Genomic DNA, 15,341 nt, shown 5'->3' with positions numbered 1-15,341 from the left:
ACGGGTAACAAAGACCCAGCCATGTCAGAACGTGGTAGCAAATTGCTCGTCTGCACAATATTAGCAGGAACACACGTCACAGGCCCATGGACGCCATTTTGCCCACCTTTAGGCAATGCTAGTATCTTCATAAACGGAATATGCAGTGCGATTAAATGTTGCTCTAAATTATTCAGGCATGCCAATTCTGGGGGAATGTGACACGTCTCCAAATTATTTAGAGCACACTCTGGTGGCATTTGACCTGTAGTAATTTTATGGTGACAGCTAGAACAAATCCACAACTTTGCCCTAGCTGTATCTAACCACTGACAAGGCAACACACAATCTGCACTACATTTATGCAAATATGCTTCACTAATACATTTTCCTGCAATTTCAGTTATTTTTTCACTTTTACTATAATCCTTGATGCTACAAGGTGAAACTTGATTCCTAAACAACTTTCTAAAACACACACAGCAGACGAAATCCGGGCCATCAGTTACTTTAGCCAAAAACTGCTGCAGAACTAAATCAAAATCATTCAATGTTGCTTTTATGTGTTGCCTCTTCAATTTAACATCTGCAATAACACGCTTCCTATGCTGACAATTACCATGATATTTATTTATACTCTTGGTTTTCATATTCTGCCTGTGACACTTATTTTTACGATATTTAGTTTTACTAATTTCCTTTAATGTGTCCCTGTGAGTCTTATTTTTACGATATTTATTTTTACTCATTTCCTTTTTTGTGTCCCTGTGAGACTGATTTTTATGATATTTAGTTCTACTAATTTCCTTTAATGTGTCCCTGTGAGTCTTATTTTTACAATATTTAGTTTTACTAATTCCTCGCAATTTTACCTTGTACCAATTTTTTTCCTGATAATTAATTTTCATCTTTTCTATATATTTTGTCCTGTTTCCCTGATATTTTTTAATTTGTTGTAAATTCTTTTTCTTTAACAAATGCTTAGACGGAGATGTAATACACTGTTTTATTACATTTTGTTCAATGTCTACTTTAGCTTCTAAAATTGAGGATGCGACCGAAGTTAAATTGTCTGCACAAGCCCTATGTTTTCTGAGATTGTAACTAGACCCACCCCCTTTGCAATACCCATAGCAACACTGCATGTTTGGCTTATGAACACAAACAACATTCTCATAATGATTACCGTTACAATTCTCTAAATAAATTCCCTGATCTGACAACGACTCCAACTTACAACTATATTCAAGCCAGCGACCACCACAGTAAGTAAAAATACTAACTCCCAACATATCTGCTGCTGCTTGAATCTCCACTTCAGTGGCCCAACTACCAACATACGCCATTTTTGAAACTGTGAGATATTCCTCCATCGAACTATACTCACTTCTCAAAACACCACCATTAGCCTTCAAATGCCTAACTACAGCTAGTCTAATTTTCCTATGATTCTTTTGTGTACCACACACAGACTGACTAACTGCTCTAAAGAAACAATTACCATCCCCGACTATTTTCCCATTATTACAAGGAGCACCCAATGGACCAACTTGTGTAGAAACTAGATCTGCCTCCTCTGAGTCAACATTTAACTGATTGCACAGAGTTTCTACAACTTCCCCAGAAAGCGGCTTAAATTGGAGGCCTTTACTCAAAACATCACCTACAAAAACAACATCCGAATCATCATCACCCTTCCTAAACTTCTTTGATGAACACCCACTCGGTGAAGCTTTACGCTTTACACTCGAGCTAACCGTTGCTTCTACTTTTAAACTGGACCTCTGGAAAACACTAACACTAGCTATCTCAAACGGTTTGGGTGGTTTTAATCCTGTCGCTAACTTGCAGATGTGCTCAAAAACATCATCTAAGCACGTGAAATACAGTACAACACTCTTCCCTTCCCCGTCCACCATCCCATCTGCACTGCGCGCATGCGAATCTACAATAGCAAAACGTCCACCTTGACTTATGACTGCACATGTACTACCACCTAATGTAAGAAAACACGTCTGATACTTTACCAACATCTTTAACAAACCAGATCTGAGACTGATGACAAAACCACAATCAATCAGCTCACCTGTCACCACATCAACATGGCCACAAACATGTTCCCCATATTCAAAGTCGAAAGCGTGTCCATCGATAACAGAGTGTAGGGGCAAATCAGGAACACTAAGCAGTGGCGAATCATCGCTGGTGACATTGCTGTCCCTCAACCGATTGTAAAGTTGATCCCCCAAAAAAACCACCTTGTCGAGATTGTCTGTCTGCCACGAAAACACGCCATCAATGGAGTGTTTTGCTATGGCTACCAAACTGATAGCCATACACTGAACGCCAGCGTGGCGAAACCGACAATCTCCCTGATGGAAAGATCCCCTGACAGAACTCGATTTACTCGGTGAACTGCCACCCTCAACTACGGTTGAGACATCAACATCTACGAGCAATGTCGCACTGTCAATGTCTGAATCTACCCCCACAGACAGGCTGCTAATGGCATACCACTCTGCACCCAAAGACTTCTTAAGACTTTGAATATGTAACATCAGGTCGGCCAGGCACGTGTTAAAAACCGCTACAGACCTACCAATACCACATGGAACACCAGATACGTCACAACTACTACAATCAACTACAACAAAGTAACCATTGTGCTCAATGACAACACTCACCGCACCGTGCAGGTTCAAGAGACACAATCCATCAGTCAACAAAGGTTCCTGTAGCTTTTCGAAGAACACAGAGTCGTCTGAGCCGAAACCTCTGTAGACTGATGGACCAATGGCTACTTTCCACTTTCTGCCAAAAACACTGTGCTGTTTCAAGAACTCGCACAGATCACTATCAAAGCCACTATCCCTACTTGATGTACCTACAGAACTAGCCAACTTCTCACCTTCTAAACAAACACTATCGACATCTCGCGCACCCCATGTACAAACAGGGGCAATGACATGTTTAAGTGCGGCGACAACACTGCACGCAATTGACACGTCAGTCGTTGTCGCCGCCACTTTCCCACTACCACCACCTCTAACTACACTACCAGACACAACAGCCTGTGGCTTTCGCTCGTCACACCTGCAAGAGGGAGGGTTAGCGTCAACCTTACTTTGGATGAATCTTCTGCTGACCTCCTCCCCCTCCGGCACCGTCACAGCACTCGGAGTCGCGTCCCCCTAAAAAAATACATTAACAAAAGTGTCATTATCGCATTTGAGAGAACTTGCTAATCATATACAATAATTTGGAACAATTTGTTTGATCTGATTTAGAATATAGTGTACCAACCTCCTCCGCAGCAGTGGTAGGCGATGGCTCCTCCCACACGGCCGCAGCCACAGCACTAGCAGTCGAATCCCCCTAAAGAAATTAAGAAAATACATGAACAAAAGTGTCATTATTGCATTTGAGAGAACTTGCTAGTCATAGCAATAATTTGCTATGTGTATTACACAATATGTACATGCACATAGAATTAAACTGATTAAGAATAAAGCGTACTAACCTCCTCCTCTGCAACCACGTCCACAACGATGCCACGTGTCAGCCTGGGAGACACCCCAACGCTGGGTGCCACCTTGACCTGTTTACACGAAACAAAACCATGTATTTTATTAATTGTTTTCAATACTTGCCAAAGTACTAAACAAGTAAAGCAAAGAAACTATTGCATTATCGGTGCCTACCATTTGTACTGCGCAATTCAGTGATTACATTAATGAAATAAAGACAAACCTGGCACAATGCAGGTCTCCTCTTGCAGGCCACACGTTTCGGACGTCGCTCCACCACACACCGTGTCTGATTAAAGAAAATCAAACACACTTTTAGAACATATAAAAGGAGTGTTTTAAGGGAGACAATACAGTTTTAAAAGACCTCAATCAAAACGTCACATTTTCAACTTACCTTTGTGTGTTGTGGAACGGCTGGGCAGTCAGGGCTCGAAAGATGAGCTGGAACCACGGCGTCCATCGCAGCCAACATGGCGGTGCTGAAGTGGACAGGATTGAGTGGGATGAAACAATCCTTCAGCACGATGGCACGTCCGTCCTCCTGTGAAATAAACACAGAAACAGAATATTAGTCACAATTGCTATTGAGTAAATCAATGTGCACAGATATACAATCGATATACATATGTTAACAATTAACGTTACAATATATACTACAAACCTGATGCCGAACCACACGTCTCTTTGAGGGCCTGAAGAGCTGATCCGCAGATTGGATCCTCTGCAATGACAAATAACAATTATTTGATTAAAATGAATGCATGGTGAACATTTTTGAATTTCAACCATCAACTATTTTGCAAATATGAGTGGGAAGTACTGTATGCCAATATTACCTTCTTGCCGTTCACCACTTCCATCCAGACATCGCAGGGGGGAGAAGAGGGAGAATCCCTCACAATCACCCTTGGAGGGGTGATTGGACCCGGCGATGCTGGTCGCGCCTGTGCCGGTGCTGGCACAGGCACGGGAACATCCGGCGCCTTTGGTGCTGGCGCCGGCTCTGGCACGTCCAGTTGCGTGTAGGCAGCATGCCACAGCAACTCGGCAAAAATGCCCATGCCAGCCTCGTCGCTCAAGTGAACCTGAAAAGGATAGAATAATACACTCACTAACAATAACATCAACTTTCAATAAATAATACTATCAATTCAACTACAAATGAGTGTAAATCATCAATCAACCTTCTTTGCACACAGTATATGCTACTTACACTATCCCTGACCCAGAGATTCAGGTCGCTGAAGGGGAAGTGTTCGAACGTCGAGTAGTACGCCATACCTAAGAAATGATAAATATATATAAATCATTCATATACTTACATATATCGACAAATAAAGTAAGCATGTAACATAAACATCTGTTTGAAACATACCCATGGACTTGGCCACAGAACGAAACTCCCGGCTCATGTGCTCCTGCAGCTCTGGAGCGACACTCAGGCGTGGAACGAAATCCACGACAAAAACCTTGAAAGACAATGACATTCCATTTAAACACATGTACGCTGTACTGCAACACGTCATTAACGCATTTTAAGAACTGAACAAAATACACACAATCAACTAAATTACTTACATTCTGCCAACGCTGACTTGCACTAATCAAGAGCTTCCCAAACTCTTGACCAGCCAATTCATGAGTAGTGCTGGTGGTCAGGTTGTTACCGGGGGCCAGGATGCAGACTGCATCAGGTGTCCGGGGTAGCGTAGCGTGGACCAGCTCCGTCCTAAGATGAGACGCGCTGGCCCCAGGGGTCGTCATGATCCCAAAGGAAAGCCTTCCCTTGGAAATCCCGACCGTTCCATCGGCAAAGGGGCGCAGATGGGAATCCCCTATGATAAGAACAAACTGAAAGATAGAAAAACCTATTTAGAAATCATGTTTTTCAATTAAAAAAAAAAAAAAAAAAAAAATTAAAAATGTGTTAAAAATTATTAACACATTCTTAAACAATCAATTACCTTCTTATCAGCCGAATGCGCAGGAACGAAGAGCTTGTGTGTCTTGCCTGACACAGACACCGGGTACTGGGTCACACGGCGGCGTGTCCCTGTACCACGGCCTATTCACAGAAAGAAGTATATTAGTATTTATAAAACGGGTGGCTTAAATCAAGCAATCTGATTGGTTCCCAACTGTTGTATATTGAGCATATACACACAGCTATGACGCCCGTTCGGTTTACAGAGTTCAGTATCACTCCGCGCCTAACTTGAACTGTTGTTTATTTATATATAAAAGCAATAGAATAGTTCACTGAAGCCTAAAACCATGTTGATTGCTGGATAGGCTGGAAATGTTGTAAAGCAATAGGCACACGGTGAGTGAACTGCTCGGTAGTATTGAGTATTGGGTGTAAAATACACATACTGTACCCCTGAAATCTCCAATAAAGACGTTATAATACAGTATCAAAATATGCTCCCAGTATTCTTACAGTGTACATGGAGTGAGTAGTGGTGTAAAATAACATGTTTCTGTAGTGGGAGCATCGCTTGATAGAGGCAGTCGGTCAACAGATTAAATACGCTACCAAACACATAAGGTATCACTTTTTGATAGGGTAGCATGATTCTATAGACTCTGATACTGTATTATAACGTCTTTATTGGAGAGTTAAGGGGTACAGTATGTATATTTTACACCAATACTACACCGCGGATCAATAGTGTCGTCATGCGCATGCGCAGAACCACTAGGTAGCAAAATCACCAGAGTGAAGGGGGTCGCCGTCCCTCCGCTGCGCGGCGGGATGGACAACGCCCCATAACTGTGGTATAATGACCGTATACCACAGCCTGGCGTGATCTATTGCTTAAATATAGTAAATACTATATTAGTAATAATATTACTCATCTAGATTACACAAATATTGACCTCATTTACAATTTCAAAAGCTTCACTGTGCACATAGAACTTGATGACAATGGAAAAAACCCAACTCCCTACTTACGTGCAACAAACTCGGGACGGTCAAACGACAGTTCCACGTCGACGGGACGTAGGGCTGCCTCTCTCCTCTTGGCCGCCTGAGAGAGACGGTACGACTTGCCGCGAGGCATCTAAAGACATATAAACAATAAGATTAGAAAAAGCGAACGAAACCTGTAATGAAACATACTTGCATCTTTACTACCACACGTTTAAATGGAATGATAAATGAAGTATGAGAAATAAACTCACCGTCGTTCCAAGGAGGATCAAGCGTCCAAGTAAATCGATAGATAGATCGACGGATAGATAGATAGAGAATAGATAGATAGATAGAATAGATGGATAGAATAGATAGATAGAATAGATAGATAGAATACTACTAGTAGTACTAATAGTAGTGATAGTATACCTGAAAAGGTATTAAACTATCAAGCACACTCTCTCGATTGAAATATCTCTGTGTAGAAATATTTCGCACAATCGCTCTAAACCTTGCAATAAAACACAGCTCCGAAGCTCTGAGTCTCAAAGAAGGCGACAACTGCCGTTCGGACAATCCTTTTATAGCCTACCTGGCGTCACACACATTTGAATCACAACAGCCAATCGCAGCACAACATCAGCAAATCACGACACAGGGATTCAAATAAGCCAATCACAAAACTGTCAACAAGCTCTTGTTTTCGCGCTGCCCCACCATCTTGTGTATGCTGCTCCGCGACTCGTAGTACTTCCGCTCTGAGACGGTGGCCGCATTTGTAGTCAGGATGGTTTATATCGTTAATCTTAGTATTGTTTAGCATCTAATTTTGGTTTTTGGTCTGTCTGTTTTATAATGGTGTCTTGTTAGCCCTTGTGGGCTGGGCATGCTGATGCATGACACAATAATAATAAAAAATACTAAACTAAACTAAACTCTACCGTCAGTGGAACATAATACGTCAATGCCACCTCCATCTTGGGGCGGCCTAACCACCCACCTGAATGAATGAATGAATGTCGGTCTTCTGTCCCATCGACGTCTATCTATGATATCTAGTCAGTATACATATATGAGCCAATGCGACGTCTACTCTTTAGAATGTCTATGATAGCTGTTTAGCAAATCACACACTATAAATATGATAACAGGGCGAGTAAAATCAGCTATTTTAATATGTTGAAGAAACAATTAACATATGATTAGGCTATATATAAATACACACATAGCCTACATAATATATATATTCTGGCAACTCCGATAGTCGGCGGGGGGGTTCTCAAATCACACGCACAAACAGGGTTGCAGTGCAACCGTTTTTATTTCATGTGTAACCGGGTGGTTATTGGCTGTATAAATGTATATATTGTATTTCCCTTCTGTGTCTTTTAGTTATGTTGTAGCAGGTCTGGCGATTGCAGCAGGTGTGTGTCACGCCCCTTACCGGCACCTGTAGTGCAGCCGCGTCATGGGCTGCTAATGCAGACCTGTTCATATAGTCCCGTGGTTGTTCAGTCTCTCTCTCTCCTCTGCCAAGTGAGTGCCATGTGTTCGCTCTCCAGGTATGTAGTGCAGCCTCAGAATCGCTGAAAATGTGATAAGGTGTAGTGCTGACAATGTTCTGCCGTAGGTTGGCGTGTATGCTGTGATGGTGTGTGTGTGTGTCCCCTTCCGGTTAGCCACCGCTGCCGCCGCTATCTTCTGACGGCTTCATTATTTATGGGTGCAGGCTACAGCCCACCATGCAGGTAAACAGTGCCACAAGCCTTACATTATTGTGTCTGCTAATGTAGCTTATATGTATTTATTTACATCTGGCTGTGTCTCTGTTTCAAGCCTGCCTGGCGTTAGGTTGCTGTTGTTGCCCTGCCTTGCCTCTTGCCTTTATCTCCACGTTTTGTTTCTTTTTGTTGCCTTGCTCCTAGTTGCTCTGCTCTCGTCAGTTAGACGCTCGTTTTAAAGTAGTTCAAGACTGACTGACCGCGACTCCTTAGTGGGGGGGTGGGAAGTAGCACAGCTTTGAGGACCTGCAAAGGTTATGCATGTAGCATTATGGGTTTTGTTTTCTTTTGTGTTGATTTGAGTTTGTTTGATATTTTGTTTGGTTTCTTTTCTTTGTTTGCCGTGCAGGACCTCAGCTTAGTTATTTCCTCAGTCTCAACTTAAGCTGAGTCTGTGGTACAGATTAATATTGTGCTCTTTGGAAATAAAAATAACTATAATTGTTTTTACAGTAGATAAGTAACTTAAATAAATTAGTGTTCCCATTTGTGACTAAATAAAACTTGTTAAACTTTCTATAAACCGTGCCTGTATTCATTTGTGTACCGACCTGTGCTCTGAGAAAGTAAAGTTTGAAAAAGAGTAAATTCTTTAGGTGCAAGTCCTAAGGTGGCGTTGTTGGTGTAACTCCCTAGATCATCCTTTTGTTTATTGCCCCCGCCACATTTTGGCGTTGTCGGCAGGATAATCACAATCAGGCACGGTGTAGTTTTATTGTCACAACTTTATTTTAAGCGAAGCAGAGCAAGCTTTAGTGGTTTAGCAGGCAAAGTTTGTTTTTTTCTTTTGTTTGGAGGCAAGGCAGTGGCTTGGGCTGCGGACCGCCCTCCAGGCCTGACAGCCGAGGTTCTCCAGGATGTCGCAGGAACCGCTGGACCTCCAGGACCTCCAGGGTCGGATGGAGCAGCTCCAGGCCGAAAATGACCGCCTACGACGGGATCGGGATGCGGCCCAGGCGGGCTCCAGTTCAAGTGGACTGTTGGTGGACTCTGCCGCACCTGAGCGTGTGGTGTATCTCCCACGAGAGAGACGATGTCCTGTCTTCAGAGGCAGCCACGGTATTGGTATCGATGAGTGGATCGAAGAAGTTAAAGTCAGCATGAGGGCTAGACATTTGAAACACAATGACCAAGCATGTTTCATATATGATCATTTAGAGGGTGAAGCTCGAGATGAAATAAAATACAGGCCCCGTGCTGAGCGAGAAGATCCTGACCGTGTGTTTGAGATTCTGAAAGAAATGTATGGGTGCCCTAAGTCATATATTACATTACAGCAAGACTTTTTCTCTAGGAAACAGTTGGAAGGCGAATCACTCCAAGAATTTTCTCATGTATTGTACTGTTTAATGGAAAAAGTGGTTGCAAGCTCTCCAGCTAGAGTTTCAAATTCAGACCTGTTGTTACGTGACCATTTTGTAGAACATGTAAATAACTCTGACCTTCGTAGGGAGTTAAAGAGACTGGTTCGTCGTAATACTGACCTGACCTTGCTTGATGTTCGGGCAGAAGCTATTAGGTGGGAACGGGAGGGAGGACCAGCTGGTAGGGGTAATACTATGTCTGCTTTTTGTACTACACAGACCACCAGCCTGCAGCCTCGACGTGACGGTTCGCCAGATAGCTCCACTTCTTCACAACTGGCAGCTTTAACAGCCTTAGTACACAAGCAGCAGGAACAGCTAAACCAGATTACCCAGACGTTAGCAGCTATGCAGAAACCCCCAGCTTCCCAGCATAGCCGGCCAAACATTATCTGCCGACGATGTCAGCGTCCGGGCCATTATGCTAGCGACTGTGAGAACGAACGCTCCCGCCCTCGCCCCTCCTCCACTGTCAGCGCCCCCCAGGTAGCATCCTCCAGCCCCCCACAGATGGAAAACTAGCTCCCCCTAATGTGCAGAGCCAGACATTAGGTGGGGACACGCAAGGCTCAGGCAGTGGTGTAGTTGATGCAGCGCTAAAGGAACGCCTGATTGCCCCCTCTCCTCAGGTAGTCATTAAGTTGGCCGGTGTGAAGGTTAAATGTATTCTCGATACAGGGTCCATGGTTTCCACCATCTCAGAGAGCTTCTTCAAACAGAACTTTCAGGGTAAGTTAAAGTCCTGTCACTGGTTAGAGCTCCGAGCTGCCAATGGGTTGGAAATCCCCTATCTGGGTTATTTGGAGCCAGATGTTGAGGTGCTTGGCTGCATAATCCCCAGACGTGGTGTGTTGGTCGTTAAAGACCCACCTGAGCGAGTAACCCCCCCTGAAGTTCCAGGCATCCTAGGCATGAACATTATAAAAGCATGCTACCAGGGGCTCATCCGCCAGTGTGGCCCTCAGTCGTTTGACCTCTCTGCGGTGGTGGAGCCATCCGGGCCCTGGCTGCCCGCCTTTCAGTTTTGTCAGCAGGCAGAGGTCCAGCCTTCTCCTTCGAGCCCCTGTTTAGCTACGTTGAGGAGTAGAAGGCGTGTTCGTATACCTGGAGGCTCCACTAAGATTGTAGCTGCCACTTGTTCAGCGTTTGATACCTCTAGTTCCATTTTGGTAGAACCTTTGAGCTCGGGGTATGATCTGCCAGCTGGCCTGTTGGTGTCTTCTGCCTTGGTACGGGTTGTCCGAGGCACCGCCTACATACCAGTAGTTAATGTAGGAGTATCTGCAGTTAATCTTAGGCCCCGCTGTCCCATAGGCCTGTTGTCTTCAGCAGAGGTGGTGAGTCTTCCTCCAGGGCTCTGTGAGGTACCAGGAAAGGAAGAGCATGTTACTGCAACCATAATGTCTCAGACTGCAGGGGTCAGCTTAGTTCAGAAGGTGATCAGGGACCTTGATCTATCCGTACTCCGTGAAGCAGAGCAGTGCAAGGTTAGAGCATTGTTATTGAAACACGAGTCAGTGTTTTCTGCGTTTGAGGGTGACCTTGGTTGTACCACACTGATATCACATGACATTCCCCTTTTAGACGATACACCTGTGCGGCAGCGGTACAGACGTATCCCTCCTTCTGAGTATGAGGCAGTAAAGTCACACATACACCAGCTGCTAGATACCCAGGTAATTAGAGAGAGTAGTAGTCCCTATGCCTCACCCATCGTCTTGGTGAAGAAGAAAGATGGCAGCCTGCGGCTCTGTGTTGATTATCGCCAGCTTAATAAGAAGACAAGAAAAGATGCCTTTCCCCTTCCCCGCATCGAGGAGTCCCTTGATGCGCTGTCTGGAGCTCGGTGGTTTTCTACAATGGATCTCGCAAGTGGGTACAATCAGGTACCTGTGACAGAAAAAGACAAGTTAAAGACTGCATTTTGCACACCATTTGGTTTATTTGAATTTAATCGGATGCCATTTGGATTGTGTAATGCCCCTGGGACATTCCAACGCCTCATGGAGCGAATGTTTGGTGCGCAGCACTGCCAGACTCTTCTGTTGTATCTGGATGATATAATTGTCTTTTCTTCCTCTGTAGAGGAGCATCTGAGCCGAATGGACGTGGTGTTGAGCCGCCTCGAGCAGGAAGGACTCAAAGTGAAACTGGAGAAGTGCATGTTCTTCCAGAAGGAGGTGCAGTTCCTGGGCCACGTCATCTCTCAAGAGGGTGTGTCTACAGACCCCAGTAAGGTCTCTGCGGTGGCTGATTGGCCACGCCCCACCACTGTCACAGAGCTGAGGTCGTTCCTTGGGTTTGCAAGCTACTATCGACGGTTCGTTGAAGGCTTCGCCAAGCTGGCTGCTCCACTGTACAGGCAGGTCGCTGAGTGGGCTGGGAGTAGGACACAGAGAGGACGGAGCACGCTGGTTGTGAATGCATGGTCGGCAGACTGCGAGAGGAGCTTCACGGCATTAAAGGCTCGCCTAGTAAGTGCACCAACCTTGGCTTTTGCTAACTTCTCCCTGCCTTTCATTTTAGAAGTTGACGCCAGCCACAGTGGGTTGGGAGCTGTTCTGTCCCAGGAGCAGGAAGGGAAAGTGAGGCCAGTTGCCTACGCCAGCCGTAGCCTGCACCCAGCGGAGAAGAACTATAGTTCCATGAAACTGGAGTTCCTCGCCATGAAATGGGCGATGGTTGAGAAGTTCAAGGAGTATTTGTGGGGTCACCCGTGTGTTGTGTGGACTGATAATAACCCCCTGAGTCACCTGGAGACAGCCAAGCTGGGCGCCACGGAGCAGCGTTGGGTGGCTGAGCTATCAGCATTCGAATACAGTGTCCGGTATCGGCCCGGCCGCATCAATAAGAATGCGGACGCCCTCTCCAGACAGACAGCTACTGGGGCCCAGATTCTGGAGCAGAGCCTGCCGGGCACCGCTGTACCACTGGGTGTTCAGGGGGCTGCTGGAGAGCATCAGCACATGGCTGTTCAGGCAGCTGTCCTTGCCCTTCCATCACGGTCTCCAGCTGATCTCCAGGCACTCCAAGAAGGCGACGCAGCTATTGGAGCCTTCCGCCACTTCTGGCTTGATGGACGGATGCCTGGCCTGGCAGAAAAGGAGCATCTGAGCCTTCATGTGCGTGGTCTGATACGGCAGTGGGACCGTATTCTGCAGAGGGATGGCTTGCTGTATCGTCGACTCCTCCGCTCTGATGGTGGGGAAGAAGTCGTCCAACTCCTCCTGCCTGAGTGTCTGAAAGAGGAGGTTCTTCAACAGCTTCATCAGAACCATGGGCACCAGGGCATCGAGCGGACTTCAGAACTGGTGAGGCAGCGGTGTTACTGGCCACAGATGGATCGAGACATCAGGGACTGGTGTAAACGGTGTGAGCGCTGTAACCTGGCAAAGTGCACACAGCCCCAGGCCCGGGCTCCCATGGGTCATCTACTAGCCGCAGAGCCTAACCAGGTCCTCGCCATTGACTTCACTCTGCTGGAACCAGCCCAGGATGGGAAGGAATCCGTCATGGTGATGACAGATGTGTTTTCAAAGTTCACCCAGGCGGTGCCAACCCGAGACCAGAAGGCTTCTACTGTGGCTGAGGTATTGGTGAGAGAGTGGTTTTTTCGCTATGGTGTCCCGGCGCGCCTCCACTCTGACCAGGGAAGAAGCTTTGAAGGGGCCTTGGTTCAGCAACTGTGTGCGCTGTATGGGGTGCAGAAGACCCGGACCACGCCTTACCGTCCACAAGGCAACGGGCAATGTGAAAGATTTAATCGAACGCTGCATAACCTGCTGCGCACCCTTCCATCTGACCAGAAACGCCATTGGCCCAAACACCTTCCCCAGTTGGTGTTTAATTATAACACCACCCCACATCAGTCAACGGGTGAGTCCCCACATTTTCTTATGTTTGGACAAGAGCCTCACTTACCTGTTGATTTCCTGTTGGGTCATCTCCCTGAGCTGTCAGCAGGGAAGGTGTGTGACTGGGTGGTCGAGCATCAACGGCGGCTCCACCTGGCCTTTGACTGTGCCAGGGGCCGGCTGGAGAATGCAGCAAGACGGAGGAAGGAGAAACATGATCAGAGGGCACTGAGCAAGCCACTGGAAATTGGTCAAAGAGTCTACCTGCAGGACCGTGGCGTTAGAGGGCGCAACAAGATCCAGGATGTATGGAGCTCAACAACCTATCAAGTGGTGAGAGCGCCAGCGCCAGGTGGTGTGGTCTACTCCATTGCTCCAGTGCATGATTTGTCCCGGGTGCGGAATGTGCACCGGACGATGTTGAAGCCAGCCTTGACCCTGCCTCCTGAATGTCCTGAAGAGGAGCCACAGGATTCCTCGGAAAGTGTGTCTGAGGTTAGCGAGGACGAAGAAGGACTGTGGGTGGTTCTGAGGGGGCCAGTCCAGCATCCACCCACTGCAGTGCAGCCAAGCTCCCAACCCAGAGAGCATGTAGTTCCACCTCAGGTGGAGAGAGAGGCATCTGTCCCTTCCCCTGTGCCAGAGAGGGCATCCAGTAGCGGCTCAGCTACTCTCAGAAAGTCTTCCCGGACCACAGCAGGTCAACACTCGAACCCCCACCGCCTTCCAGGGCAGGTAGTGGGTGAGGCAAACAGGGCTACTCCCTCTCAGGTATTGGGTTCTAGTAGTATAGCTGCAGCTATTTTTAGACCTTGGTTTTGATATTGTGTCTGTGTATAGTCTATCGGTGGGGCACCGATAAAACAAAGGGGGGGAGGAATGTAACCGGGTGGTTATTGGCTGTATAAATGTATATATTGTATTTCCCTTCTGTGTCTTTTAGTTATGTTGTAGCAGGTCTGGCGATTGCAGCAGGTGTGTGTCACGCCCCTTACCGGCACCTGTAGTGCAGCCGCGTCATGGGCTGCTAATGCAGACCTGTTCATATAGTCCCGTGGTTGTTCAGTCTCTCTCTCTCCTCTGCCAAGTGAGTGCCATGTGTTCGCTCTCCAGGTATGTAGTGCAGCCTCAGAATCGCTGAAAATGTGATAAGGTGTAGTGCTGACAATGTTCTGCCGTAGGTTGGCGTGTATGCTGTGATGGTGTGTGTGTGTGTCCCCTTCCGGTTAGCCACCGCTGCCGCCGCTATCTTCTGACGGCTTCATTATTTATGGGTGCAGGCTACAGCCCACCATGCAGGTAAACAGTGCCACAAGCCTTACATTATTGTGTCTGCTAATGTAGCTTATATGTATTTATTTACATCTGGCTGTGTCTCTGTTTCAAGCCTGCCTGGCGTTAGGTTGCTGTTGTTGCCCTGCCTTGCCTCTTGCCTTTATCTCCACGTTTTGTTTCTTTTTGTTGCCTTGCTCCTAGTTGCTCTGCTCTCGTCAGTTAGACGCTCGTTTTAAAGTAGTTCAAGACTGACTGACCGCGACTCCTTAGTGGGGGGGTGGGAAGTAGCACAGCTTTGAGGACCTGCAAAGGTTATGCATGTAGCATTATGGGTTTTGTTTTCTTTTGTGTTGATTTGAGTTTGTTTGATATTTTGTTTGGTTTCTTTTCTTTGTTTGCCGTGCAGGACCTCAGCTTAGTTATTTCCTCAGTCTCAACTTAAGCTGAGTCTGTGGTACAGATTAATATTGTGCTCTTTGGAAATAAAAATAACTATAATTGTTTTTACAGTAGATAAGTAACTTAAATAAATTAGTGTTCCCATTTGTGACTAAATAAAACTTGTTAAACTTTCTATAAACCGTGCCTGTATTCATTTGTGTACCGACCTGTGCTCTGAGAAAGTAAAGTTTGAAAAAGAG

General features: G+C 46.1%; 1 protein-coding gene across 1 annotated transcript; it reads right to left on the bottom strand.

Annotated features, from left to right (window-relative positions):
- Positions 1-4,410: 4,410 nt before the first annotated feature.
- Positions 4,411-6,574, bottom strand: LOC311351732 (uncharacterized protein; the record flags this gene model as incomplete). Its single annotated transcript, XM_084471886.1, has 7 exons — positions 4,411-4,464; positions 4,520-4,594; positions 4,723-4,790; positions 4,885-4,978; positions 5,088-5,360; positions 5,474-5,574; positions 6,466-6,574. The coding sequence occupies 7 exons, from the start codon at positions 6,572-6,574 to the stop codon at positions 4,411-4,413; spliced, it is 774 nt and encodes a 257-aa protein (XP_084328012.1).
- Positions 6,575-15,341: the final 8,767 nt, after the last annotated feature.

Source organism: Micromesistius poutassou (assembly GCF_964030765.1).
Source record: "Micromesistius poutassou genome assembly, chromosome: 8".
NCBI lineage: Eukaryota > Metazoa > Chordata > Actinopteri > Gadiformes > Gadidae > Micromesistius > Micromesistius poutassou.
Note: the sequence above shows the minus strand (reverse complement) of the source record. Positions and strands in the feature narration are given on the sequence as shown.